General features: G+C 43.7%; 1 protein-coding gene across 23 annotated transcripts in view; it reads left to right on the top strand.

Annotated features, from left to right (window-relative positions):
- The window catches only part of MACF1 (microtubule actin crosslinking factor 1), a 338,748-nt gene that overhangs the window by 267,642 nt on the left and 45,427 nt on the right, over window positions 1–25,679 (top strand). For 18 of the 23 annotated variants that reach the window (XM_077844666.1, XM_077844665.1, XM_077844668.1 and 15 more), the window contains 8 exons: window positions 17,369–17,530; window positions 17,722–17,892; window positions 18,552–18,718; window positions 21,448–21,607; window positions 21,977–22,303; window positions 23,055–23,139; window positions 23,672–23,913; window positions 24,809–25,015. In XM_077844666.1, coding sequence (XP_077700792.1) covers window positions 17,369–17,530; window positions 17,722–17,892; window positions 18,552–18,718; window positions 21,448–21,607; window positions 21,977–22,303; window positions 23,055–23,139; window positions 23,672–23,913; window positions 24,809–25,015 — 1,521 coding nt within the window. Of the gene's footprint in view, window positions 1–5,549; window positions 10,155–17,368; window positions 17,531–17,721; window positions 17,893–18,551; window positions 18,719–21,447; window positions 21,608–21,976; window positions 22,304–23,054; window positions 23,140–23,671; window positions 23,914–24,808; window positions 25,016–25,679 lie in introns of those variants that run through there. The other 5 variants (XM_077844663.1, XM_077844661.1, XM_077844664.1 and 2 more) reach the window with 2 other exon arrangements.

Here is a 25,679-nt window from a genome sequence, read left to right as displayed (position 1 = left end):
CCCCTAATGTGATCCTAACCCCTATCACTGCACTGAAACTGTTGTCTTGCAAATATTCACTCATGTCCTAGTTGCCAAGTCTAGTGGCCTTGTCTAACTCATAGTCCTCCTCATCTGTTACGCAGCATTTAACATCATAGCTTCTTTCTTAAAACCCTCCTGTGCATTTACTTTCCTGACATTGTATTCTCCCCATTCTTTTCTCTGGCTGCTATTCTGGTTTCTTTTTTGGTTTGTCCTCCTACTTCCCAAATATGTGGTTCTAAAATTCTGAACATCTATCCTCTTCCCTTTTCTCTCCACAGTTAACCCCTGGATGTCCACCTCCTCACTCTTCTCTGGAGGAAGGCTTCCAAACCTGTATCTCTATCCCAAACCTCAGTCTTTTGTGTGAGGGACACTTTCTGGACAACCTGAGTTGCCTTTGAGTACTTCACACTCAGTATCCTCTAAATTGAATGTTAACTTCTTCAAATAGTTTCTTCCTCTCTGCTACTGTTTTATAGGACAATTATGCTCCCAGGAATTTAAGAGTAATGCTACAGCATTCTTTTAAGTTTATTTTCCCCTTAACCTCTACTTTCTATCTGTTCAGTTGTGAAGTCCAAGTATTCAGTCTCTCTGATTTCTTTCACAGCTCCCTTCCTCATTTCCATGAGTTCAGGCTTTTGTTACCTTTTGACTGAACTGCAAAGTCCTTCTGATTGCTCCACCTTCAATCTCTGCCCAGCTACAGCTTATTCTGTATATACACCAATGTAGTATCATCAGACATAAGCTCAAGTCTTAAGAACCTGGATTATCAAATAGCTATGCTACTTTGGACAAGTAAGTTTACCACCTCAAGCTAATTTAAGAATTTGGATTTTTAAAATGAGATCGTGTATATTAAATGGCAGTTTAATGAGCACCCAGTCCCAAATTCTTAAGAAACTTTCCACAGACCACTTAGTAACTCTCATGAGCTGCTGAGAAGTTGAAATAAGTAAATCTCAATGTCATAATGGTTTTCTGAATAAAGCACAAATTCGTGCTTGGCATTCAAGGGCTTTGGTGAACTGGCCTTGAGTGCTTACCATTCTGACCTCTCATTTTTCCCTTTCATACAGCCTGTACTTAAGCCATGCTTACTTTGAATTTGCTTCTTTAGGATCCTTGCCTCGAGCCTTTCGCTTAGAAATCTTGTCTTCACCATCTCTGCATATCCACATCCTAGGGAGTAAATGTGATTCCCTCCATAAAGCCTTCCATGATTCCCCCTGCCTTCCTTCCCTATGTTCTTCTGTCCAGTCTTTTCTAATTCGCAGAGCCCCATGCTTTTGTCATTACTATCTTGGTGAGTGGCTAAAAGAGGGATTAATACACTGTCTTTTAGAAAGTCCGTAAGCAGGAAAGGGCTTACAGGGGTCATGAGAGTTCCTGCAGAGCGTGTGGAAAGTTTTCTCATGGGTTTGGAAATACATGCGAGCTCACAGAGCATCAAAATCCTCAGTATCCCATTTAAAACAAATTTCATATCATGTTGTATTGCCTAATGAGCCACTCTGTAGCCATCTTTATATAATAAAAACACCTTAAGATGGTAGTTACTGATGCCCAACAGGTACAGACTAATACTGTGGAGTTTCCACTTGCCACTAAATAAGTGCTTGTAAAGTCTAGCAAGCCTAAGATGAAAGGCATTTTGTAGATTTAAAATGTGCAAGATGTAACGAGTTCTCTAAAACAGTCTCTAATCAGAACTAATCTTCTGAGAGAGAGGGGTGCATGAAACGGCATTAAACAATCTGAGGAAGTATGGATCTGGGGTCTCCAGATTGTCCTAGGGGGCTTGTGGTTTAAGGCTGGAGCAAAGGCAAAATGCTGGGTTCAAAACTTGGAGAGGGAGCTGTGTTAGGGTGTGAGGAGACTCCACCCAGCTGTCTTTAATTAAGAAGACAGCAGGAAGGGCCAGGATTGTTCTTTCTTCTAAGTTCACTGAAAGAAAATCCAACACCAAATTTCGTTCTTAGGAATTTCAAAATAAGTACAGAATTCTTTGAACTCTGTAATCAACTAACTGGAAACTAATTTGAAATTTGGCTTCAGCCCTTATATTTGTGGTTACAGGGAGTGGGGGAAGCATCCAAAGAGGTTCTTTGGAGCTCCCTGTACTTGTCTTTTAAAAAGTTTACACACAGCATGTGAAATGAACAGATGCTTTTTTTGTTGGAGCTATCAGGGTAACAAGAGGCTGAAAGCTATATCAGGTATTTATTTCAGTCACTGAGATGGCTATTGGCAGAGTTCCACATACCAAAACTAAAGAGAAACTCATGAACAGATTAAAAAGAAAATAAGATATAAAAGAAAGAGCCCTGTGCTTCCTCTCCTGATTTCTTCTTAAACACATACTGATGATAAAAAAAGAGCAGTGCACTCACCACTCTCTGGCTTCTTTTTTGTGGTGGGGGAAAGAATTGGGCAACTTTATGTAATCCTTTCTATAAGACTGTAACTTTGGGGAAAGATTTCTCTATAATAATCTCTTAACACTTTTAGTCAGAGTATAACTTAAGTTAATAAATACTTCGAATTTTAACTTCAGAGTTGTTAAAATGCTCTGCTTATTTATATTATAATGAGCATTCGGTGAGAGTAGTGACAATAAGGTAGATAGCTAGGTGTGGGGAGGGATTAAGAAGGCTGAATTGGTTGGCACCTGACTTGGTGAGGAAACAGGAAAGGAATTTCTGGCCATGAAGTTTGTGATTCCACATCAAGATCATTCTTTATAATGGAATAACCACCCACCCTAGTTGAGAGCCAGAATTCCTCAGATTCTTCCAACCAGAGGGGCCCTGGCACACTAAACAGTCTGTTATGATATCTGAACACTTAAGTGAGTGTAGTTGGCCAGGAGACTTGCTAGTGAAATTGATCTTGCCTTCCCTGGGTTTTTCCAGTTGTGCTGAATAATTAAAGGAAATTAAGACCCAGATTTCCTGAAATGTTAAGTATCAGATCTGTAAGCTGATCATACCTTAGGATCACAGTGTGTCAGAGTTAGAAGGGACTTTAAAATTCATCCTGAACAAACTGATAGAGGATTTGTTTCCCCAAATCATTGCCAAATGATTCCTTGAATTTCTGCTCAAACACCTCCAGGGTCAGGGAAATCATCCCTTTAGGGGACACTCTATTATTTGAATAGCTGTGAGAAAGCTTTTTGTTGGTTCCAAATCTGCCCTTGGATCTTAGTGTGCCAGCTTAAGGAGACATCCAGAACAAACCTCCTTCCTCCCACATCCCAGCCCTTCAGATCCGTCACGTTGATTGCATTGCCTGGAACCTTCTCTAGGTCAAGCATTCTTGGTTCTTTCTACTGTTTGTTCCTCAGGGGACAAGGTTTCTAGTGTCTTGTAGTATAGCACTAGGAAGACTCAGGATTTTGGGGTGGCTTCTTTAAAACTTCTAGAACTAAAGAATAAGTTAGAAAGGCTGTCAAGATACAGTCCAGCCCAACCCCTCCCAGCAGTTTCCAGATGGGGAGATAGTCTTTTGGATTTGAGAGGGCAGAATTGATCACAGCTTCTTTTGAAGTTAGAAATGAAGTGTGACGTATTTTGCCAGTAAGTGGTCTTTTTTAAGTTGCCTTTTTTTTTTTTTTTTTTTTTTTTTTTTGGTAGATGCACTCCTAACATGGGGTTTGAACTCACAGCCCTGAGATCGAGAGTGGCATGCATGCTCTACCACCCCAGCCAGGCGGGCGCCCCTTTAGTTGCTTAATTCTGATCACAGGCTTCAGCCCACACCTCATTTTGCCAGGGACCTCTCTGGCTCTCTAAGTTAAGCCGAAGGCTCAGCTCAGGGGTTCACTGCCAGATACTCCATATGCCAACTATTGGCTTCACTCACTGTTTGTGTAAAGGACAGAAATAACTTTTCCATAAGTTTTACCATCTATATTGACCACATGGTTCAAAAGAGAGGCAGAAATTGTTAGTAGACTTTGTTGCTTTTCCTTCACAAAATTAGAAAATGACCATCACAAGGGGAGCAGAGTGTTGCGCTCCTTCAGAAATGCAGCTGCTCCTGTGGGCAGTTTCCTGGTTGCCCGTTTTACTTTCCCGGTTTAACAGTCACCAGGTGATTGGATGGCGTTTCCAAAAGCCAAAAATCTGTGCACAGGATTGTGGGCCACCTTTCTCTCGTATTTTCCGTTTTGAGACTTGAAATACAGACGCATGCTTTTGAGCCGGCCCCAGGGAGGCTCGGGTTTCCTTGGATGTGCGCTGCAATAAAGCAGCCCAGGTGTTAGGGCGTGGGTCTCTGCAGCCGGCGTCTCCACCGCCCCGCACCCCTTCCTCCGGCCTTGCCACCTCTCCCGTCTGGGGGCAGAGAAATTTCTGGTGGGAGGATGGACGGGAGAAGGGAAAGAGAGAAGGTGCCCAGAGTTCATCCAGTACCTTGGCCTCTGGCCGTTAACAGGACGCCTTCGGACCCCGGGAAAGTGCCGCGTTTAAGGCTAGCGTGTTCTTGGGCCCGGCGGGGGCGCGCCAAAGGTGACATTGGAGGGACCGGGGCAGCCTTCGGCGGTGGAGCTGGAGCCGAGCACCACGCGCGCGGCCCGCCGCAGCCGCCGCGACCCCGCCGGCAGAGGGGCCCCGGGCGGCCGTGGGGGAGGCGGGGGGCGCCCCTCTGGGTTCGCCCGCCCTTGGGCTGGGCTCGGAGCCCGGCGGGTCGGGAAGCGGCGGGGGCGGCAGGGGGTCGGGCCGGCGGGGGAGGGCGGGGCTTTCCTTTGTCAGGGGATTTGCGCGGCGCGGCCGGGCCTCGCGCGGGGACCGCCCCCCTCCGCTCGCCCTCCCGGGGGCGGGGCTCTCCCCGGTGCCCCGGGGCGCGGTGGGCGTGGGCTCGCGGAGCCGAGCGGCTGGCGCCGGGCTCCCTGGCCCCGAACCGCGCCGAAGCGCCGCCCCCGCCGCCTCGGCCTCCAATCCTCTCCGCCGCCCCCTCCCTGGCGGCTCGGGTCGCTCCTCTTCCCTGCCCCCGCCGCGGCTCCGCCTCCGTCCTCCTCCCCTCGGCCCTCCGCGTCGCGCCCCCGGGCTTCCAGGGGGGCTGCCCGGGCGGGGCGGCGCGGCGCGGCGGCGCGGGGAAGGGGGAGCAGAGCCGCCCGCCGGCCCAGCACTTGCGGCGAGCGGCGGGCGAGCGGGCCGCTCCGTGCGAGGGAGGAGGGCTCGCCCCCGCCCGGCCCGAGCGGAGCCTTTTGTTCCCAGCCAGAAGTTTGCATGCCGGGACCGTGACAGCTGCGGGCGGGGAGGACGGCGGGGCCGCGGGGCCGGCGGTGGCGGAGAATAGAGGCGTCTGCTTGACATGCAGCCCACGGCGCGGCGGCTGCGGGCCGGGGACTGGCGGCGGCGGGGGAGGCGGCGCCCACAGCACGCGGGACTCAGCTGCCGGAGGGACAAACTAACTTCCTGAGCGCGGGACTGGAGGCCGGCGCGGCCCGGAGCCACCTGCCAGCCTGCGGTGAGGCATCCCTGGCCCTCGGGGTGCGCGGCACGGCGCGGGGGAGTGGGCCGCGCCGAGAGAGCCCTGGGACCGGCCCTCGGCCGCGGCTGCAGCCTGCCGGCCTCTCCAAGGCCCGGCGCCCGGCTCCGCTCGCCTTGTTCTGCGGCCACAGCGCTGGGCTGTTCTGGGAGCCACAACAATGCCATGATGTTTTGGAGACAGGAAGCCCCAAGCTGGCCCCGAATGAAGGACTTCCTGTGTTTAAAGTTGCAGGAATATCCGCCGACCAGCCCAGTTCAAATGCAAACACCCGAACTAGGGAGGACGGATGGCTAATTCAGACCAGCTGGACTCTCCAGGACTGGAACTGAGGATAAAATGAAAGGAATTCTTAGGAGCTTGGGCCATACTTGAAGACTGGGGAGGCTGTGCCATTGTTATTAAAGGACACAATTGGTATAAAGCTTCTTTCCAACTCTGGGTGAGAAGTGAGTGGAACTAGATACTAAGACTTGTCAATATCAGATGTTTTGTTTGTTTTGTTTTTACTGACTGAACTAGAGCTGTGCTCTTAAAAGACCCACAAAAGAAGCCATACAAGGAATTATTTTGTTTGTTGACTAGATTATACCACTTAACTGGCTGCAGCTATGAGGCTGTTAGCCTGTGAGGAAAAAGCTATTTCTCTTAGAGCTTTTCCCAGAATGACTTCAGAGTTGGACTTGCAGGCCTTTCTGGAGGGCAGATCCTATTGGTGGTTCCGGGTTGTGAACATGTAAAAGGATTTTTAACCTATGGAGAATGCATTTTTGGGTAACCGGTGAAAAACTTTTAAAAGGTTGATGTTTCATCTTGACTGAAAAAGTATGGGTAAGCCACTCAGCAGGCCGGACTGTTTAAGGCAGAACCCCACCTGCCTGGGGAAAGGAGAGGAAGAGGATGGCTATATAGAGGATTGTTATGTTCCACAGCGATCTATATATGATACAATGAGGATAAATGAACAAATTGACCAGGGGTCAAAGCTTAATCAGACATCAAAAAGCACCATGGAAAAGATGGAAGGAAGTACTATATCCAGTAATGGTACGTTAGGAGCAGCATCTAACGTTTTTGAATCTAGAGCACCAGAAGGCAAAAAGCTGGATGAGAGAATAATATTTGATGCACTAAAGTTAAGCAGCGATGTGCAGAAGTCAGCACCCGTGCCACCCAGAAGGCGACCAAATGCAGAACGCAAAGACAACATTAACAGGAGATCATGGAAGTCCTTCATGCCACCCAATTTCCCAGAATTTGCAGAAAGGATAGAAGCTTCTCTCAGCGAGGTTTCAGAAGCTGGTATTTCAAACCCTTCCCTGCAAGAGAAGAAGGAATCCAATTCTGCATTAACAGAGAGTTCTGGTCATTTGGACCACAGGGAGCCTCAGTCAGAGTCTGTGACTCTGGAACATGTGTCTAAATCCATAGATGTTCCAGAAGGGCAGGATGTGAAAAATTTAAGTGGAGAGTGCCAAGATTTCAGATTGCAGCCGCACAGTGAGCGCTCTCCCCATGAATTCCAGCCTTTAGAATCAGAAGCAGCAGCAGCAAGTGGTAACACAGATGTAATGCAGGAACACAGATTCTCAAGTGCAACCTGGCCCAGAGCCATGAAAAGTTTAGCTAAGGGAGGCTTCAGCGAGAAGCAGCACCCCCTTGGGGACACAGCCTGCACTGTGGAAATGCCACCTCTCTCCCCTTGCCTGAGTGAAGAGCTGTTGGATCCAGAATTGCATGTTCTCATAACTCCCAGCCTGAGAGAGAAAACAGAGTCTGAGCTCAAGTTTGAGGAGGATGAGCGATGGATCATGATGGAGGCTGAGGAGGAGTGGGAGGAAGAGAAACTGTCAGAGAGAGGAAAGATTTTTCTAATGGCAGATGAGAAAAAGAACAGCCTGGCAGATATTTTTGAAGAAAGAGAACAAGCAAACGCTGTAGCAGTGGCAGAGGATGGCGTCGACTGCTCGGCCGCTGTCTTGAGAACTTTTGACGACCTAACTCTTGGTCACATTTGTTGCTCTGATGGCCTACAGTCAGCTAAGAACCATTTGGCTTCTGTTCTCGACGATGCACCTCTTGATTACAGCTCTGTACTCACAGGTGAGAGTGCTGTAGGTGAGCTGACAAACAGAACTGCTCAGGGGCTGGAGGGTCTCGTTTCCGACTTAGAATGTACTGTTGGTCCTATTGATTCAGAACAGCTCTCCGACACAGATTCAGTGCAGATGTTTCTTGAACTTGAAAAGGAGTGTTTATGTGAAGAAGGAATAACTCCTCTAGTTGAGCTAGAGAATCAAGCCTCTTCTGAAGGGCTGGCCCCATCCCAGGATGCAGAAAATGCACTTGTAATTGGTCATGTTCCAGGGGCTGCCTTAGAAGAGGAACACATAGGCCTTTTAAATGTAAGGGTGAAAGACTCTGATACTGGATTGCATTGTGAATATTTTAATGCCCTGGATTCTTCTCAGGTGCCTAATGCTATGGAACTTACAGTCCACTCTGATTCCATGAGAGACACTTCCACTGTTAGTGAGGAGGAGCGTGAAAAAGTGCCTTCTAGCGCTGAGACTGCAGGGGAATTTAAGTTCACACACCCAGCTGATCTGGAGTCACTGGGCCTAGGAGGACTGCCCAATACTGATCACAGGGCTTCCCAGGAAGAAGACTTATCAGGCTTTGTAGCTGAGCTGGCCAAAGAAAATGGCAGTTTGTCCCAGGTGGACTGCAGTCACTCTGAGGGGAATGTTGGGGAGTGTGTTGAGAGGGTCCCCCTCAGTCGTGCTTTTAGCTATGAACTAACAGATGTTACCTCAGGACCTGAAGTAGAGGTGTTCTCATATGATTCACATTTACTAACAGATGAAATGCATTTGGAAAGTGAGAAAGGAGCTATTAATCAAGAAAATAACAGTCTGACTTCCTTGGGGAACGTGGACCCTTGTGAATTGTCTAAAGAGAAGATCTGCGATGAGGATGGTGGGGGGCAAGAGCTGGGTTATGAAGCCAAGCTTTTGGAGGACCAAGCCCTAGCACATCTTCACAGAGCCTCACCAGAGCAGATCTTCCGGGATCTCCAGAGCAAATCCGCAGAGTCAGGTTTCCTGAATCTGCCCCAGCTGGTTGGAGGACTGAGACATAGCAGAGATGGAGTAGAAACTGTAAATGATACAAAGCCCAAGCTGAATGTGGCATCATCAGAGAGCGGGGAGACAGAAATGAGAGATTCAGAATTGTTGCTGAGTATCTTTGTGGAGGAACAAGTTACCAAGGCTAGTAGTACTGAACCAGTTTTGGAGGGATGGATAACCATCCCCCAGAAGCCTGCCCCAACTGCTGCAGTGCCCACTACAGAAGATGTCCTAGATGCTGCAGTGCTCGTCCCAGAGGAGGATGCCCCAGTTGCTGTGGTGCCTGCCCCGGAGGGAATGGCTGTAACTGCTACAGTGCCTTTCCCAGCAGCAGACGTACTAGTGGCTTCAGTGGCCACCATAGAAGCACATGTCCCAGTTGCTTCAGTGGTCACCATAGAGAAGGATGTCCTAGCTGCTGCTCCAGCTGTTGCAGTGTCTGCCTATGAGGGGACTGCTCCAGTTGCTGCAGTGGCCATGACCGAGGAGGATGCACCAACTGTTGCAGAGCCCTCCCCAGGAGGGACTGCTCCAGCTGCTGCAGTGCCCACCACAAGGGATGACATCCCAGAGGGATCTGTCAGCCCAGCTGCTGCAGTGCCCACTCCAGGTGAGCCTGTTACCCCAGCTGCTGCGGTGCTCACCCTGGAGGAGTCTATGATCCCAGCTGCTGTAGTGCTCACCCTGGAGGAGTCTGCGATCCCAGCTGCTGCAGTGCTCACCCTGGAGGAGTCTGTGATCTCAGCTGCTGCAGTGCCCACCCTAGAGGAGTCTGCAGCCCCAGCTGCTGCAGAGCCTACCCTGGAGGAACCTGCAGCACCAGCTGCTGCAGTGCCCACCCTAGAGGAGCCTGTTATCCCAGCTGCCACAGTGCCCACCCTGGAGGAGCCTGTTAGCCCAGCTGTTGCAGTGCCCACCCTAGAGGAGCCTGTTAGCCCAGATGCCGCAGTGCCCACCCTGGAGGAGCCTATTAGCCCAGCTGCTGCAGTGCCCACCCTAGAGGAGCCTGTTAGCCCAGCTGCTGCAGTGCCCACCCTGGAGGAGCCTGTTAACCCAGCTGCTGCAGTGTCCACCCCAGAGGAGCCTATTAGCCCAACTGCTGCAGTGCCCTCCCCAGAGGAGCCTGCAGCCTTAGCTGCTGCAGTGCCCACCTCGGAGGAGCCTGCAGCCCAAGCTGCTTCAGTGCCCACCCTGGAGGAGCCTCCTACCCTAGTTGATAGAATGTCCATCCTGGCGGAGCCTGCAGCCCCAGCTGCTGCAGTGTCTGCTATGGAAGAAGTGTTCCCTACTGGTGTACCCTTCCTGGGAGATTTTGCCCACACTGATTCAGTGCCTGTCTCAGAAGAAGGAACTCCTGTTCTAGAGGAGGCTTCCCCTGCTAGAATATGGATCAAGGAGGACCTTGATTCCCCAGGATTTGGAATAAAAGAGGTGGCTGGCACAGTACTGCATGGGAAAGTACCCCTGGCTGCAACTGATGGATTAAATTCAAATGAGGTAATTGTTGCTCATTTTGTTGGGAAAGGATCTGGGGAGTAAAGTGAGATTTGCAAGCTCTCCGAGTTAATGATTATAAAGGGCACAGCTAGTCCTTTGGTTCTCTTTGGGGCCCTGGCTTTTCTGGTCCTTCTATTGCATTTATGGGGGAAATAGGTCTTACTTTGATTTAGTGAAAAACTTGACAATTCGTACTCTTGTTTTTTTTTATTCAGTGATAAGCCAAGGCCAAGGAAAACAGGATTGTAAACCGTCATTGGTTTACATTTTGGAAAAGATTATTTGCAGGAAAGGGTGATTCTGCTTTTGAAAATGGCAGGAAGCATGTTCTGTCCTAAATCAAGTGGCTGCTCTTTAATCGGCGATGTCAGCAGTGAGGTTGGAGCTGGAGTATGAGCTTCGGAGAGAGAACTGGGATACTTAGCACTTGGCAAGTTAGTTTGATGTCCTGAGTCTCCAGCTGGATTATTTATTAAGGCAGAACCTTGTGAGGATAATGAGATAACCCATGGGAAACACACGTATGTAAGATTTCAATCACTGTCAGTATCCTCCCCCTTACTCTTCCACAGATCTGTGTTGGTTAGTTGAAAGAATTCACCAGAACAGGTTGGGTGAAAGCAATATCTGGAAGTATGAATAATTGCTTTTTAATACAAATATATGTTTCTTAAAGCCAGGATAAGGTGTAATAGTGTTTACAAAAAGAAGTATTTTAGCCGTCTTGTCAAAAGTTGTGTCCTGAAGCAAGTCATTTACTTTTTTTCCTGGACCTCTTGTTTCCTAATCCATAAAATAAGGGAATTGGGCCAAGTGTCCTGAGGTTCTGAGATTCTTAATGTTAGAGAACAGAATGTGTTAGGAAACTGATGGGAACACTGTTCACACATCCTTGAGCGCTCCTAGTCAAAGACATTTAAGATTGGCTGCTTTCACTGTCCCAGTGTCATTTGGTCAGTGGTAGAGAATGAAGGAGGTAGAAGTTTCGTCTAATCTAATGCAATCGGGGATTATGGAGTACAGAGGTGGTTTTGAGTTTATACCATCCAAAATAGTGCCTTCCTTGTAGTAGGTATTCACTGTTGACTGATGGACCGAATGTCAGTCTCCTGAATATTATTCACTGTGGTTGCTGCAAGAAAGATGGGTTTCATATCCACCCCATGGCAGAGCCTTTCCAGGCAGCCTTGTTGCTAGAGCACCAATTAAATCAAAAAGTTATTTTGATTGCAGGCCACTAGCTGACAACTTTGCTACAGATTCATTTAGTTTAGTGGTTGGTGGTGGTGTCACCTTGGGCTTCTCCAAATATTTTGTAATATAGCATCCCATCAAGCTATAATGCATCACCTTTCAGACTGCTGCATTGATTCCATTTTCTGAATTTTACTGAATTTGAGAGTGACATCGGGATCCCAGTAACCTGTCCAAAGTCACGGGCATTCTTGATTATACAGAATATTTTTAGTATAAAGTCTACAGCAATAATCCATGAAATACAGGGATTAAGTTTGTAAGGAGCTGGTCAAAACTGTATAAAGGAAAAACTCAGAGGAACCCTTAATATCAGTCTCAGATCTCTGTTTCCTCATCTACAAATGAGTAGATGGGACTAGGTAATTTTTGAGGATCCCTTCAGTTGCAAGAGGTAAACATTTTATGAAATATTGCCTGATACAAATGGGAGGAGAAGGCAGTGGTGGGTTGCAAGCAAGGTTGGTCCATCATCTTTGAAGTATGGTTACTTTATGGAATATCTGGAAGCAAGCAGATGCCTGCATTTGTGTACAAAAGAAGAAATCTAAGCTCTCACCCCAGCCAGGACATTAACCAATAAGAATGTAGAGAGGCTATTCTGAATATACTTAATGAAACAAAACAAATATCATTATAGAAGTGACACAAGTATACAAATTTTGCAAAACTGGTGAAATATTATTGAGAGAAAAAGTTTTTCCAAGATGAGAGATGTATGGATTTCATGTCTTCCCAAAGGGTTCCTAGGGGCAACTGATCCTGTCATTTTAATACATAAACACTTAGAACTCGGCAAGTGATCACACTCAAAATGTGGTTTAGATTCTGTGTGTGTGTATACACAAATGCACACATGACTAAGATATGAATTTTGTAATAGCATTAACGAGAGATTGGTAGAAGAAGCAAAATGCTAGAACTTGTTTCCTCTCTCTTTAGTGGGACCCTAGGCCCACTGAGAGCAATCTGTGGCTATTTAAACCCTCTTCTCTTTTGCAGACTTCCTTAGTCTTATTTCCAGACAGATGTTAAATGGAAGACAAAAAATCTTTTATATAAAATTAGGGATTCTATAAAATTCAGAATTGTCAGGGAGGTCTTTTAAAGAAAAAATTGCAAGCCCCACAATCTTAGCTCAGTGTTTGAACACTCAACTGATCAGAACTTTCCTAATTTGTCTTCTCTAATACCATTTCTATACAAGTATTCATTCATTCACGGGACAAATACTTATTGCATACCTACTCTGTGCCAGGTATCAGGGCTCCCGCAGTGAATAGGATGGGCATAGTCCTTGCCCTTGTGGAACTTATACTGTATTATCAGGGCTGGCAGATATTAACCAAAAAGGACACAAATATATGGGAGTGCCTGGCTGGCTCAGTCAGAAGAGCATGTGACCTTTTTTTTTTTTTTTTTTTTTTTTAAGATTTACTTACTTATTTTGGAGGAAATGAGAATCTCAAGCAGACTCCCATGCTGACCACAGAGCCCCACACCGAGCTCAATCCCACAACCATGAGATCACGACTTGAGCCGAAACTAAGAGTCAGATGTTCCAACTGATTACACCACATAGGCGCTCCAGAAGAGCTTGTGACCTCAGGGTCATGGGTTTGAGCCCCACATTGGGTGTAGAGATTACTAAAATAAATAATAAACTAACTTTAAAAATAAGACACAAGTATATAGCTGCAAATCACAGCAAATATTTTGAATAAAAAATAAAGGCTTGGGATCCCTGGGTGGCGCAGCGGTTTGGCGCTTGCCTTTGGCCCGGGGCACGATCCTGGAGACCGGGGATCGAATCCCACGTCGGGCTCCCGGTGCATGGAGCCTGCTTCTCCCTCTGCCTGTGTCTCTGCCTCTCTCTCTCTCTCTGATGACTATCATAAGTAAATAAAAATTTAAAAAAAAATAAATAAATAAAGGCTTAAATAAATAAGAGGGATATTTAATTGTGTCAGGTAAAGGATGGTGGAAGTTACTTAGAGAGTCAGAGGGAAGAATACCCCAGGCAGAGGAAATGGAAGGTGGGAAGAGCTTGGGATCTTAGGACTCAAAGAAGGCCATGTGGTTAGCCCATAGTGAGTGAGGTTCTGGAAGAGGGCCCTGAAGTAAATCAGGAAAGGTAGGAAGAGGCCAGATGATGCAGGGACTAAGACATTTTCAAAAGAATCTATACTTTAAAAGCCATGATAAACTATTGAAGGATTTTAAGTAGGGGAGTGAGACGATTTATTTACAATTTTTAAAACATTACTCTCAGCTTAAAGATAGAGAAAACCAGTCTACATGGGCAGTACACATTCTCACCATTGGTTGGGATTTATGAATTTCACATCTATTTGGTCTTATCCTTTATTTGTTTAAGGATGATTGGCATGAAATACAAAAAACACTGAATGGTTTGAAAAAACAAACCAGGGATCCCTGGGTGGCTCAGCGGTTTAGCGCCGGCCTTTCGCCCAGGGTGTGATCCTGGAGACCTGGGATTGAGTCCCACATCAGACTCCCTGAATGGAACCTGCTTCTTCCTCTGCCTGTGTCTCTGACGCGCTCTCTCTCTCTCTCTCTCTCTCTCATGAATAAATAAATAAAATCTTTAAAAAAAAAAAAAAAGGAAAAGAAAAAAAACAAAAGAATCACGCTGTCTGCTGTGTGTGGAGTGCATTATAGGGGATCAAGGATAGTAGAGAGGCCTGCTAGGTTACTGCAGTTGTCTGGATGGCTTGGACTAGCGAGATGTCAGTGGATTTAAAGGCAGTTGATTGGATTCAAGATATATTTTGGAAGTAGAATCAACAAGACCTGACAATGGCTTCTATGTCAGGAGGGAGGGAGAAAGAAAAGGGAGTTATCAAGTTTGGCTTCTAGGTCCTAGTTTGTACAACTGAGCAGATGGAAGCAGTAGTAAATTGGTGATTTAGGGAAGAACAGATTTGGGAGAAGAGGAAAATAGGAAGTACTATTCAATTTTGGAATGGTTAGGTTCTTGAGGTACCAATGATTCATTTGTATGGCAATATTAAAGTATTTGGATTTATGGATATACATATAAATTTTAGCCGTAAGCATCATAGTTAATATTTAAAGCCATGGGAGTAGATGGAATTGCCAAGAAGAGAGCATAGAACATCCTCCCCTGATCTTCACCCCCCAAAGATGAACCTTTGGAGGTCTAGGAGAGAAGGAGGAAGAGAACAAAGGAGATAAAAAATGGATCAGGCGAGATGAAAACTGGGAGAATGTGGTATTACCAAAGATAAGTGTTTTAAGAAGTTCTTTGGGAAATTTTCTGTTTTATGTCCCAGTTGCATCTTACACTCTTACAATAATTTTTACTAGTGTTCTGCTCTGGGAAATGTCTGCCAGCTCTGGTTGGTTAATAACATGGCACAGCCCCATTGAAATACTGAGGAGTAGGAATTTTAATGCATCTAAAAGCACTGATTTTGCAGAACAGCTTTATTTGGGAGTTGAGAGAAGGGAGCAAGTGTTTTCAAATGCACTTTCTATAACATTCTGTTCACTTGTGTTCAAAATAAATATTTAGATAGTATTTATTTTGAAGTACTTTCATAGATTTTCAGACTTCTGGAAAAAAGATGAAATACCCATTCCCTGTCAACTTAATCCATAGAGTAGAGATTGAGAAATGAAAGAAGAAATCTCTAATGCTTCTATAGAAGATGTTCATTGACAAAGTAAATGCAAATTTTTTTAAAAAAGAATTGGCTCTATATTATGAAAGAGATTACTAGGCTATTTAAATATATTTTACTTTTCTATGTCATTTATATCACTACCCAGTAGAGCCTCTTGCCAACATGGAGATATTCTCTCTATCTGTACTGCCCAGTACAGTAGGCACTTAGCCACAGGTGGCTGTTGACCACATGAAATGTGTCAGCGTGGGTGAGGAACTGAATTTTTAGTGAAATGGCCTCATATTGGATGCACAAAAGGAATTTATTTATTTTTAAGATTTTATTTATTTATGATAGAGAGAGAGAGGGGCAGAGATACAGGCAGAGGGAGAGGCAGGCTCCATGCAGGGAGCCCGACGTGGGACTCGATCCCGGGGCTCCAGGATCGCGCCCTGGGCCAAAAGCAGGCGCTAAACTGTTGAGCCACCCAGGGATCCCCTATTTATTTATTTTTAATATTTCATTTATTTATTCATGAAAGACACAGGAGAGAGAGAGGCAGAGACACAAGCAGAGGGAGAAGCAGGCTCCATGCAGGAAGCCCGATGTGGGACTCGGATTATACCCTGGGCCAAAGGCAGGCGCTAAACCATGGAGCCCCTTAGGGATTCCCCACAAAAGGAATTTAAATGTCATAGTAGGAGACAAGATTTGCTTACTGGATAAAAGGGACTCTTCGGTGTGGACTTGACATCTTCCCTCCTTACCTTTGGCTTTCTTTCTTAGCCTTTCCAACCCCCCACACCCCACCACCACCACCATTTTGTTGCACTCAAGCAACTTAAAACACAGGAGTTGGTTTTTTCCCTTTTGCTTTGATTTTTCCCCAAAGAAAACATCTTTAGTAGAAAATGGAATCATAGCACTTGCTTTTTCTGGGAATCATGTTGTTGGGGAAACAGTAATTTTTAGCTGAACCGCCTTGTAGTGTTGCCTAACAAAATATGGTGTAATCAAATTATAGTATAAAATGAAGCTCACTGGTAATTACCTTTGTAACCTTCCTTTTTTTAGTGTTCCCTAGGGCTTTTCCTCCCTGATGACTCACTTATCCAGCCATAGCCCATTCTTTCAAGAATCATTTTCCTAATCCAAGTGTGATCTGTAGTCTCATATGGGCCAAAATTAATCTTAACCCAAACTTATATTTTTCTTTTATATTTTTGTTCTCTTCCATTTTCTGTCATTCTTTGGCTTTAATCAACTCACCTGTATCACTGAAACTGAAGGGACAATTTATGGGAGAAAAAAGAGTGGAAATAGATCCAGAATGGATCTATAAAATGTATGGAACGTGGCTGATTTTATACTCTTATAATTGAGGAAACTCTGATCTTAGAGACAATTATTTATTTCATTCTTTTCCTTAATACCATTTGAGTGTCAAAGTATTATTTTCTTCTCTTTGTTTCCTTTTAGAAACTTCTAAATCATAATAGAGCTTATTAGCTGCAGTAAAAAGAAACACACTTTTTTGGTTACAGTCCTTCACATTGTTTTAAAATTCCATTGTTTAATGATAAACATTGATATGCAGTATTATAGTTTTTAAAATACTTTATGTATATCTGCATTTCAGAGTATGTGTCTGAAGTTGGTAAGGGCATTTCCCAGTATTAGTGACACATTTCCCTTTGTAATCTCAGGAATACTGCTCCAAAATTATTAGCGGTGTGTGGTCTGTGGCTCTGGTACAGAATGGACTTAAATGATCACAGGGGAATTAAGCTATGAGGTTGGCGTTTTTCACAACATTAATAATGTTTTTGGCTAATTGAGTTATTAGCCCTACTCAAAGAAGAGCATCGCATGTATCGGTGGTCAGTTAAAAACTATTCCCCAAGGTATTTTTAATCTCCAATACTGGTCATTTGGTATTATTCTTCCCTTTTAGGATTGATATACATCACACTTTTATGATACCTTGAGGCTGATGCTTCTCTGTTGTCTATAGCTTTTTGCATTAAAAATTAAGCAAGCAGAAACCAACCAACCAACCATGAATCATTGGGTTAAAGACCTAAGTAGTGCCATAACTCTCTATAATTACTTGTCCATAGGAGGATCTATTGAAATATGAAATCACGTTTTTTCCTTGATAGTTTCCTGTACAAATGGCTTGTTTTCTCTTTTTATTCCTGCTGCTCCTTTGTTAAATCTGAAATCTCCCAAGAATGACCAGTCATTGTGTGGTATAAAGGGTCTGAATGCTGCCTTTAGATTAAATCTTGCCTTGCAATTATCTAGATGTTTCAGAAAGAACAGGTGGATCCCCTTCAAATGAAGCTACAGCAGGTGAATGGACTCGGCCAGGGGTTGATTCAGAGTGCTGGAAAAAACTGTGACGTGCAGGGTTTGGAACATGACATGGAAGAGATCAATGCTCGATGGAACACACTGAACAAAAAGGTGAGTGACCAGGGGGTAGCTAGTGCCCCAGGAATGGATAACTTAGAAAAGACATATCTCAATCTGAGGTTTCCCTGCAATCTGAATGCAAACATAAATTTAGCAGTTGTAATCTCTAGTTACAAAAGGGACGTCAGTGATTTTAAAAGCTCCCTCCTTTCTCATAATGAGCCTCTGCATCTATGATACAGGTCGCACAAAGGATTGCGCAACTGCAGGAGGCTTTGTTGCATTGTGGGAAGTTTCAAGATGCCTTGGAACCGTTGCTCAGCTGGTTGGCAGACACTGAGGAACTCATAGCCAATCAGAAACCTCCATCTGCTGAGTATAAAGTGGTGAAAGCACAGATCCAAGAACAGAAGGTAAGCGAGAATGTTGGGACAGTGAACTGGAACAGCCGTAGGGAGTGGCAGACAACACATGTGTTTAGAGTTCAGGAGCATATTCCGGAGTTTTAGGAGACTCCTGACCTAGTTTGTATGATCATGAAAAGAAAGGTGGAAGCTGATTTCAGCCTCCTTTTGAATCTACCAGCTGCCTGTGGCACGTATTAGACCGAACAATTGTATTCGTTTGTGTCCCGCTTCGGTGTTTCATACACAGCTCTATCTTACGAGGTTTTTGGTGTTTTCAGGGTCAGCAATGGTCTGAATAAGGTTGTATATCATGTATAAGGTTCCGTCTATATTTTTTGTTGGTTTAATTCCCATTTCAGCTCATTTTCCTCCTGGTTCAAAGTAAGTTCCCTGTTAGTCACATAATGACCATCACTCCTTCATCTAAAGACTGTGTATCTAAAGTCAGTGTATGAGAAGTTTACGTGGGTGGTAGGAGCTATTCCATAGCCCATGCTTTTGCCTCAGGACGGGGGAAAAAGCCACCATTATTTGATTCACTTTAGGATTTGGTGGGGTGGGGTTTGGGGATCTTTTGTTTATTTGTATTTTCTTTCTCTGAATTCAGATTTTAAAGTGACCTTGTGTTACTGCTTTTCATTCTCCTTAAACATTATGTGTACTAGTTGCTCCAGCGGCTCCTCGATGATCGAAAGGCCACAGTAGATATGCTTCAAGCAGAAGGAGGTAGAATAGCCCAGTCAGCTGAGCTGGCTGATAGAGAGAAAATCACTGGTCAGTTGGAAGGTCTTGAAAGTAGATGGACTGGACTGCTCAGCAAGGCAGCAGCCAGGTAAGGCCGAAGAGGTTTGGAGGAATGGGTCAGAGAAGGTTTCTTTTGTTCAGTTTTTGACTTCCTATTGTTAGGGTGCTCTAAAAGGTCCTGGGTGAGTCATAGAGCACTCTAGAAGGTGTATAATGGCTTCTGTCTTAAAGAGGAATAAGTTTTTGGAGATGATCCTCATAATCACAGTCACTCTCAGGAAGTAAGCCTCAGCTACTCCATGAATTTCTGAGAACTGGAAGACTCCTTGCTCTGTGTTGTTTTTCTGCTGAGATATAATCATGGTTCCAAACCGACAGACACCAACGCCTGCAATCCAGCCAAGTTATTTTCTGAGTTTTTGAGACAGATTTTTTCCTCTTCATATTTATAAATAATACTTTTGATACTTGGAATTGAAATCTATCATATTTTTTTTCTGATAGCTTATTCCAATATTAGATGTTTTTACATCCCAGAGCTAGTCTGTGATTCTGTTAAATATATGGACATTTAAGGGATGCATAAGTAGTCTTCAGTAAGTGGCCAAAAGATAGGCAGTATGCTTTTCTCCTCCGAGGAAGTACTTTCTCCTTCCATAGCTATACCCTAGCATTGCCTGAATGTCTTTTGCCTTCTATTGTTTGCAGCTTATTTGTTTTTTAAAGATTTTACTTATTTTTCTGACACAGAGAATGTAAGCAGGGGGAGTAGCAGAGGGATAGGGAGGAGCAGGGAGCTCAATGCAGGGTTTGATCCCAGGACCCTAGAATCATGACCTGAGCTGAAGCCCAGTTTAAATGACTGAGCCACCCAGGCATCCCATACTGTCCCCAATTTTAAAAATAAATGCTAGCTAGTTAGAAATCCATATGAGAGTAGTATAGGCAATCATTTATGATTGTATGCTTTCAGTTTTCTAGGTAGCCACTGTCAGTTGTCAGCTATCTAGCTTTTCAGGCTCCTTATTTCCACTGGCCTGTGATGTGCTTAATTCTGAGTTGCAAAGTATTGTTCCATATTAGAGGGAGAAACAAAAATGAGAGAACTCACCTTATTTTTATTTCCAGATTGCACTACTTTTTTCCTTCTCTTTGTCCATTTCCATTAATAGCGCCATTTGCAGTTATCTAGGCTTCAAACCTTAACCTCATTTTTAGCCTTTTTCCCGTGCTCTTTTATGTCCTATGTCTATTAGGATGCTAAATTCTATTTTACTTCTGTAATGTCTTCCCGATTCATCCATTTCTCTAATTCCCGCTCACCTACCTCAGTTCCTGACTTGCACTAGTCCACTTGAAGTAGCTCACCTGAGGTAGCTAGTTCCCTAACTCATTGTTCCATTGCTGCTTACCCTCCAGCTTCCCTTTTGCCTTGCTCAGAAATTTAATGACTCCCTATTGCTTATGAAATAAAATCTAAACTCTTTAACCCAACACTGGAAGCCCTCAGCTTTTGGCCCTAATCTACATTTCTTAGTTTCTGCTCTTCTTCTCACTCCTTATGTTGTAGGTAAAGTACACCATATTCTTCAGTATCTTCTGTCACTTTGTAATTCCATGTCTTTACTGACAATATTGCCTCCTCCATGAAATACCTGTGTTTACTTCTTCCTGCGAAGTTTTTCTTTGTTCCCTCCCCTTCCTCTTAACTACTGTAATTCTTTATTTGTATCTTTATTTTATTTTATGTACTTTTGCATGCGTGCTTTTTTCCTCTCGAATGAGTGAATGATTATATATAAAATGATTTATATATAAAATATAATTTGTCCAGGACACACAGCATAGGACCCAGCACAGGTCCTGTTTAGTAAAGGTTTGTTGAACTAAAGTGCGTCATATACTTCCAGGCCTTTTAAATGACATAGCATTTAGTCTTTTCTTAATGATTCAGAGACATAATTGTGGCCTTTTATTATTAATCTGTGTGTTAACAGAGGTCTGTGGAGGTTTTTCTTTTTCCTATCAGGCTTCCTCTCCCCTTTGTAATTTGCTGCTTTTAATATACAGGATAGTTGAAATCTAAGCTTAGTATGAATGTTACATTAAATAAGATTCCAAGTGAGCTCTGAAGTCTATAGTTCTTTTGACTGCCACGTGTGTTGGTAAATTCAGCTATTCCGAGGTCATTTTTTTTTTTTTTTTTCTTTTTTGCCTTAGATCTGGATTCAAAGTTATGTTCTGGTGCTTGAAATCACTAGAACCAGGGAGATGGTGGAGTTGTAGTTCATAGTCTGCCTTTGCTCCTCACATGCTCATTTCTCTGAACTCACAAGTGAAGGTAGCAATGACAGGGAGAGAAATGAAAACTGATTATTTATTTTGACTCCTTTAAACTTTATTTTGGTCTCATGTTTAGATGATACATGTGCTACATCCCATAGGAGAAAGAGTATTAGAAAGTCTGATTCTAATCCTCATTGCACTCTTAACACTCACTGGGTGAAATGGACAGATCTTTTTTTAAGCCTTCAGGGTCAGTTTTCTCTTTTGTAATAATGGAATATGCTTTGGACCCAAGTCCAAAACATTTCCAGACACACCCTCCTCCCCCCTACCTTACAGGGTTATGACAATCAAAATAAGGCAATGCTTATGGGAAGCCTTTAAAACCACAGAGTGCTATGTATATGTGTTCTGTTTACTATTGATGCTTAAAATGTACCTGGTAGAGATTGATCTTTCACTGAATATAATACTATTATCAGTCGTTATGTAAATTTTTGCCTGAGCAGTTTGTTCTGTATATTTGTGTAGGCAAAAACAGCTGGAAGATATCCTGGTTCTGGCCAAACAATTCCATGAGACAGCTGAGCCTATTTCTGACTTCTTATCTGTCACAGAGAAAAAGCTTGCTAACTCAGAACCTGTTGGCACTCAGACTGCCAAAATACAGCAGCAGATCATCCGGCACAAGGTAGGGAGAGGCTGTTGGTAAGTGAAAACATAGCACTGCAGTCAGAAATCCTAGAAATTAACTGCCAGTAACAGTTGAGAAGATATGTTTGGCGAGATGGGGGGAAGGTGATTTTTAAAAGTTGAATTTGAAATATGGTCAAATTATCCATTAGAATAATCACATCCTTGAAGGAAAAACAGCAATAGACTAATAGGCTACCATCAGGAAAAAACAAGCTTTTGTTCTCACTTTTAATATTATTTTTGCCTTTCAGTAGGTGAGCTTTTTATATTATTTAATTTATTATATCATTTCTTATTCATTGTTTCATGTTTACTTTTCATTTATTCTGTTTCTGTTACTCGTTTTTTCCATCTGGATTTCTAGGCTCTGGAGGAAGAAATAGAAAGCCATGCAACAGATGTGCACCAGGCAGTCAAAATTGGGCAGTCCCTCTCCTCCCTGACATGCTCTGCAGAACAGGGTGTGCTGTCAGAAAAGCTAGACTCCTTGCAGGCCCGATACAGTGAGATTCAAGACCGGGGCACTCGGAAAGCAGCCCTGCTTGAACAGGCACTGTCTAACGCTAGACTGTTCGGGGAGGATGAGGTGGAGGTGCTCAACTGGCTGGCTGAGGTTGAGGACAAGCTCAGTTCAGTGTTCGTAAAGGATTACAGACAGGATGTCCTGCAGAAACAGCATGCTGATCACCTGGTATTCATGTTTTCCATTTTTATTGGTCATGTTACTAAGTTGTTTTGTCATTTTGATTCATGTTTCTCTTCATTTCTTTTTCTTAATTCCAAACATTTCAACTTAATTTTATACATAAAGCACAGAGTTATAGACTTGTTGCTAGGGACTAACCTATTCTTAGATGAGTCCATGGAAATACTTGTACTTACCAGACTGAATCAATAACTATAGAAGATGATCCAGAGTACAGTCAGGGACCATCTCGATTCCAACTCATGTTTTACATCATTAGGTAAATGTATCACTCAGTTTCCATCTGCAGTTGTTTTGTCATTGTTGTTGTTTTAAATAACCCAAGATTCTTCTACTTTGTTGACTTCAAATACTGAGAATTTTTAAGCAGGGTCCTGATCGAGGTCATCCTGTTCTTACTGACTTTCTTTTGAACTTTCTGAGTCTTGGTTTTGGACATAGTAGACATTTCTGCTGCATTCTATTTCTGCCTTTCTTGAGCTCGGGTTTGGTACCAGTAGATTGGTAAAACCGATTTGATCCTAAATCTCTTCTTAGCCAATACAAGGGAGAACTTGCCTATAAGTATCAGATTTAATTATTTTGAGTAATTAATGAAGTAACCAAAGAGATAAGGAATCAAATATCTGATGTGTAAACTGACCTGGTATTTGTCTCCTTACTTTAAACGTGGTCTCACCTTTCTTCCCCTTTGTCATGCCATAGCTTTAAGATTAATGCTATTCTTCCCTTTCAGGCTTTAAATGAAGAAATCATTAATAGAAAGAAGAATGTAGATCAAGCTATTAAAAATGGTCAGGCTCTTCTAAAACAAACCACAGGTACTTTGAAAAGTATATCTCTTAGCAGCTCTACAGTCATGCAATCACATATCCCTGAAATAAGCATCTTGCACTAGCCACTTTTCTTTGTATATAGGAGAAGCTTAGTGTTCACTGGTTGTATTACCATGTGCTTCTAGAGACTGGCAGCCTAGAGTCCTATTTTCTGCTAAATCTTTTGAAAACTAAAAGACCTTGTCTCACATTTGGTTGTAGATGGTGGCTCCCCCTGCCCTCTAGTGTGTCCAAGGCCAGCATCATGGAATGGTGCTGGGAACATCTAGAAACACCTGCAATTGAGTTCAGATCTTAATAGACTCAGAAGTGGCTTCTTTTATTAATTAGAAGTATTATTTCCCACCTCCCTTTGTGTGGGATAGTAGGTGAAATTGCTGCCATAGGGAGAGAGCATCTATCTGTAAGATTTAAGCTCTGACTTAAAGAAAGGGGGATTAAAGAGACTTCCTCATCCCCAGAAGGAGACTCCTTCATTTTCTCTGAAATATAAATAATTGTATGCTGTTCCCCACAGGTGAAGAGGTATTGCTTATCCAAGAGAAACTGGATGGAATAAAGACTCGCTATGCAGACATCACGGTCACCAGCTCCAAGGCCCTCAGAACTTTAGAGCAAGCCCGGCAACTGGCCACCAAGTTCCAGTCTACTTACGAGGAACTGACCGGGTGGCTAAGGGAGGTGGAGGAGGAGCTGGCAGCCAGTGGAGGACAGTCTCCCACAGGGGAGCAGATACCCCAGTTTCAGCAAAGACAGAAGGTAAGCTGTCATTTTTTTTTCCCCAAGGGAAAAAAAGGTTTTTTTTCCTCTTAAAATCCTGAAGTTCGGGCAGCCCAGATGGCTCAGCGGTTTAGCGCTGCCTTCAGCCCATGGCGTGATCCTGGAGACCCGGGATCAAGTCCCACATTGGGCTTCCTGCATGGAGTCTGCTTCTCCCTCCCTCTGCCTGTGTCTCTGCCTCTCTGCCTCTCTCTCTCTCTCTCTCTTTCTCTCTTTCTCTCTCTCTCATGAATAAATAAAATCTTAAAAAAAAAATCCTGAAGTTCAAATTTTTAAGTTTCATCACCAACTCTCTCTACCTTAAAAAAAGTTCTGCCTTGTTTCTTGTTTACTTATGGACAATAAGATTTAATATAAAGGCAGACTTACATAAGACCACTTGATATGGTCTGAAGGGGAAAAAAAGATTGAATCACAGGTCCCTGGGAAGTTTGCTTCACAGGTAACATTTTAAAATGTACTTCTGTAACTCATTCTCTAGAGAGTGTTTCATGATTATATTTGACTCTCCTGCAGGATCTAGTGCAGTTCTAGATATGCAGAAATCCTTTGTAGGTACTTACCAAGTTAAATGTGGTTAAAGAATTATTTTATTACTTTTGAAGTAAGGAGGAAAAAAAAAAAAGGCACTAATTATTTTACCCAGAGCCAGTCTGGCCCAAGAAGTGTTGCAGACAGTTCTAAGCAGCAGCTAAGCCTACAGTCAGGCTGTGGAATGATTGAAAAATCTGAGACAAGGAAAAAAAAATAATTGGAGGAAGGAGGTCAAAGCCCTGCTGGGATGTGTGGTAGAGATAGCACTTTCCACCCAGCACAGCTGCTAATGTGCTTAATTTAGCAAGGAATGGCCTGAAAACTTTTTTTCCCTCCTTAGGAATTAAAGAAGGAGGTCATGGAGCACAGGCTGGTGTTGGACACAGTGAATGAAGTTAGCCGTGCTCTCTTAGAGCTGGTGCCCTGGAGAGCCAGAGAAGGGCTGGATAAACTTGTATCTGATGCCAACGAACAGTACAAGTTGGTCAGTGACACTGTAGGACAAAGGGTGGATGAAATTGATGCTGCTATTCAGAGATCACAACAGGTAATGTTTATAGACAACTCTGCATTAATATTTTAGGCAGCCAGGGGTGTGTGTATAAAGTACAAAACTATGACCCACATAAATACCAGCTCAGGAATAGGAATGATGAGATTAAGCTAAATCTGATGCAACAAATTATTTCAGTGATGGGAAGTGATTGGGTAAAGGTATGTGAGGATGGATCTTAGTTTGACCCAAAATATCTGACCTTTTTTTGAGAAGACAGGAATTTGTGGTAGAGTCTGTGCAAGCCCTCTTCTCAGCTATTGCCCCATTAAGATTTTGATAGAAGTAGATAATATCTAGGACCAAAAGGTCCAAATGCATCCCAGTCTTACTTTGACATAATCAACTGTTTTAGCATTAGGTGGTAGAAGAGGGGAAGGAACCAAGAACTATAATTACTATCAAATATGCTAACCAAAATAGCAGAGCCATCCAAAATAGAACCTTGCCAGTAAACACAGGTGTCATATTTCCCTTGATATTTTTTCCTTCCTGCTTTCTGGAAAAGTCATTTGCTTTCCTTTGTAGCTGGATATGCACCTATTAATGTGTCATGGTGCAAAGTAAATATAACATGACTTCTTGGGTTCATAGTGATAAGCAAAATCTTTGTGAACCATGTAGAAGTTTGCTCTGACTTCAAGTGCATCCCCAACGT

This window comes from Canis aureus, chromosome 13 (genome assembly GCF_053574225.1).
Source record: "Canis aureus isolate CA01 chromosome 13, VMU_Caureus_v.1.0, whole genome shotgun sequence".
Taxonomy (NCBI): Eukaryota; Metazoa; Chordata; class Mammalia; order Carnivora; family Canidae; genus Canis; species Canis aureus.
This window is presented reverse-complemented; position numbering and strand designations above follow the sequence as displayed.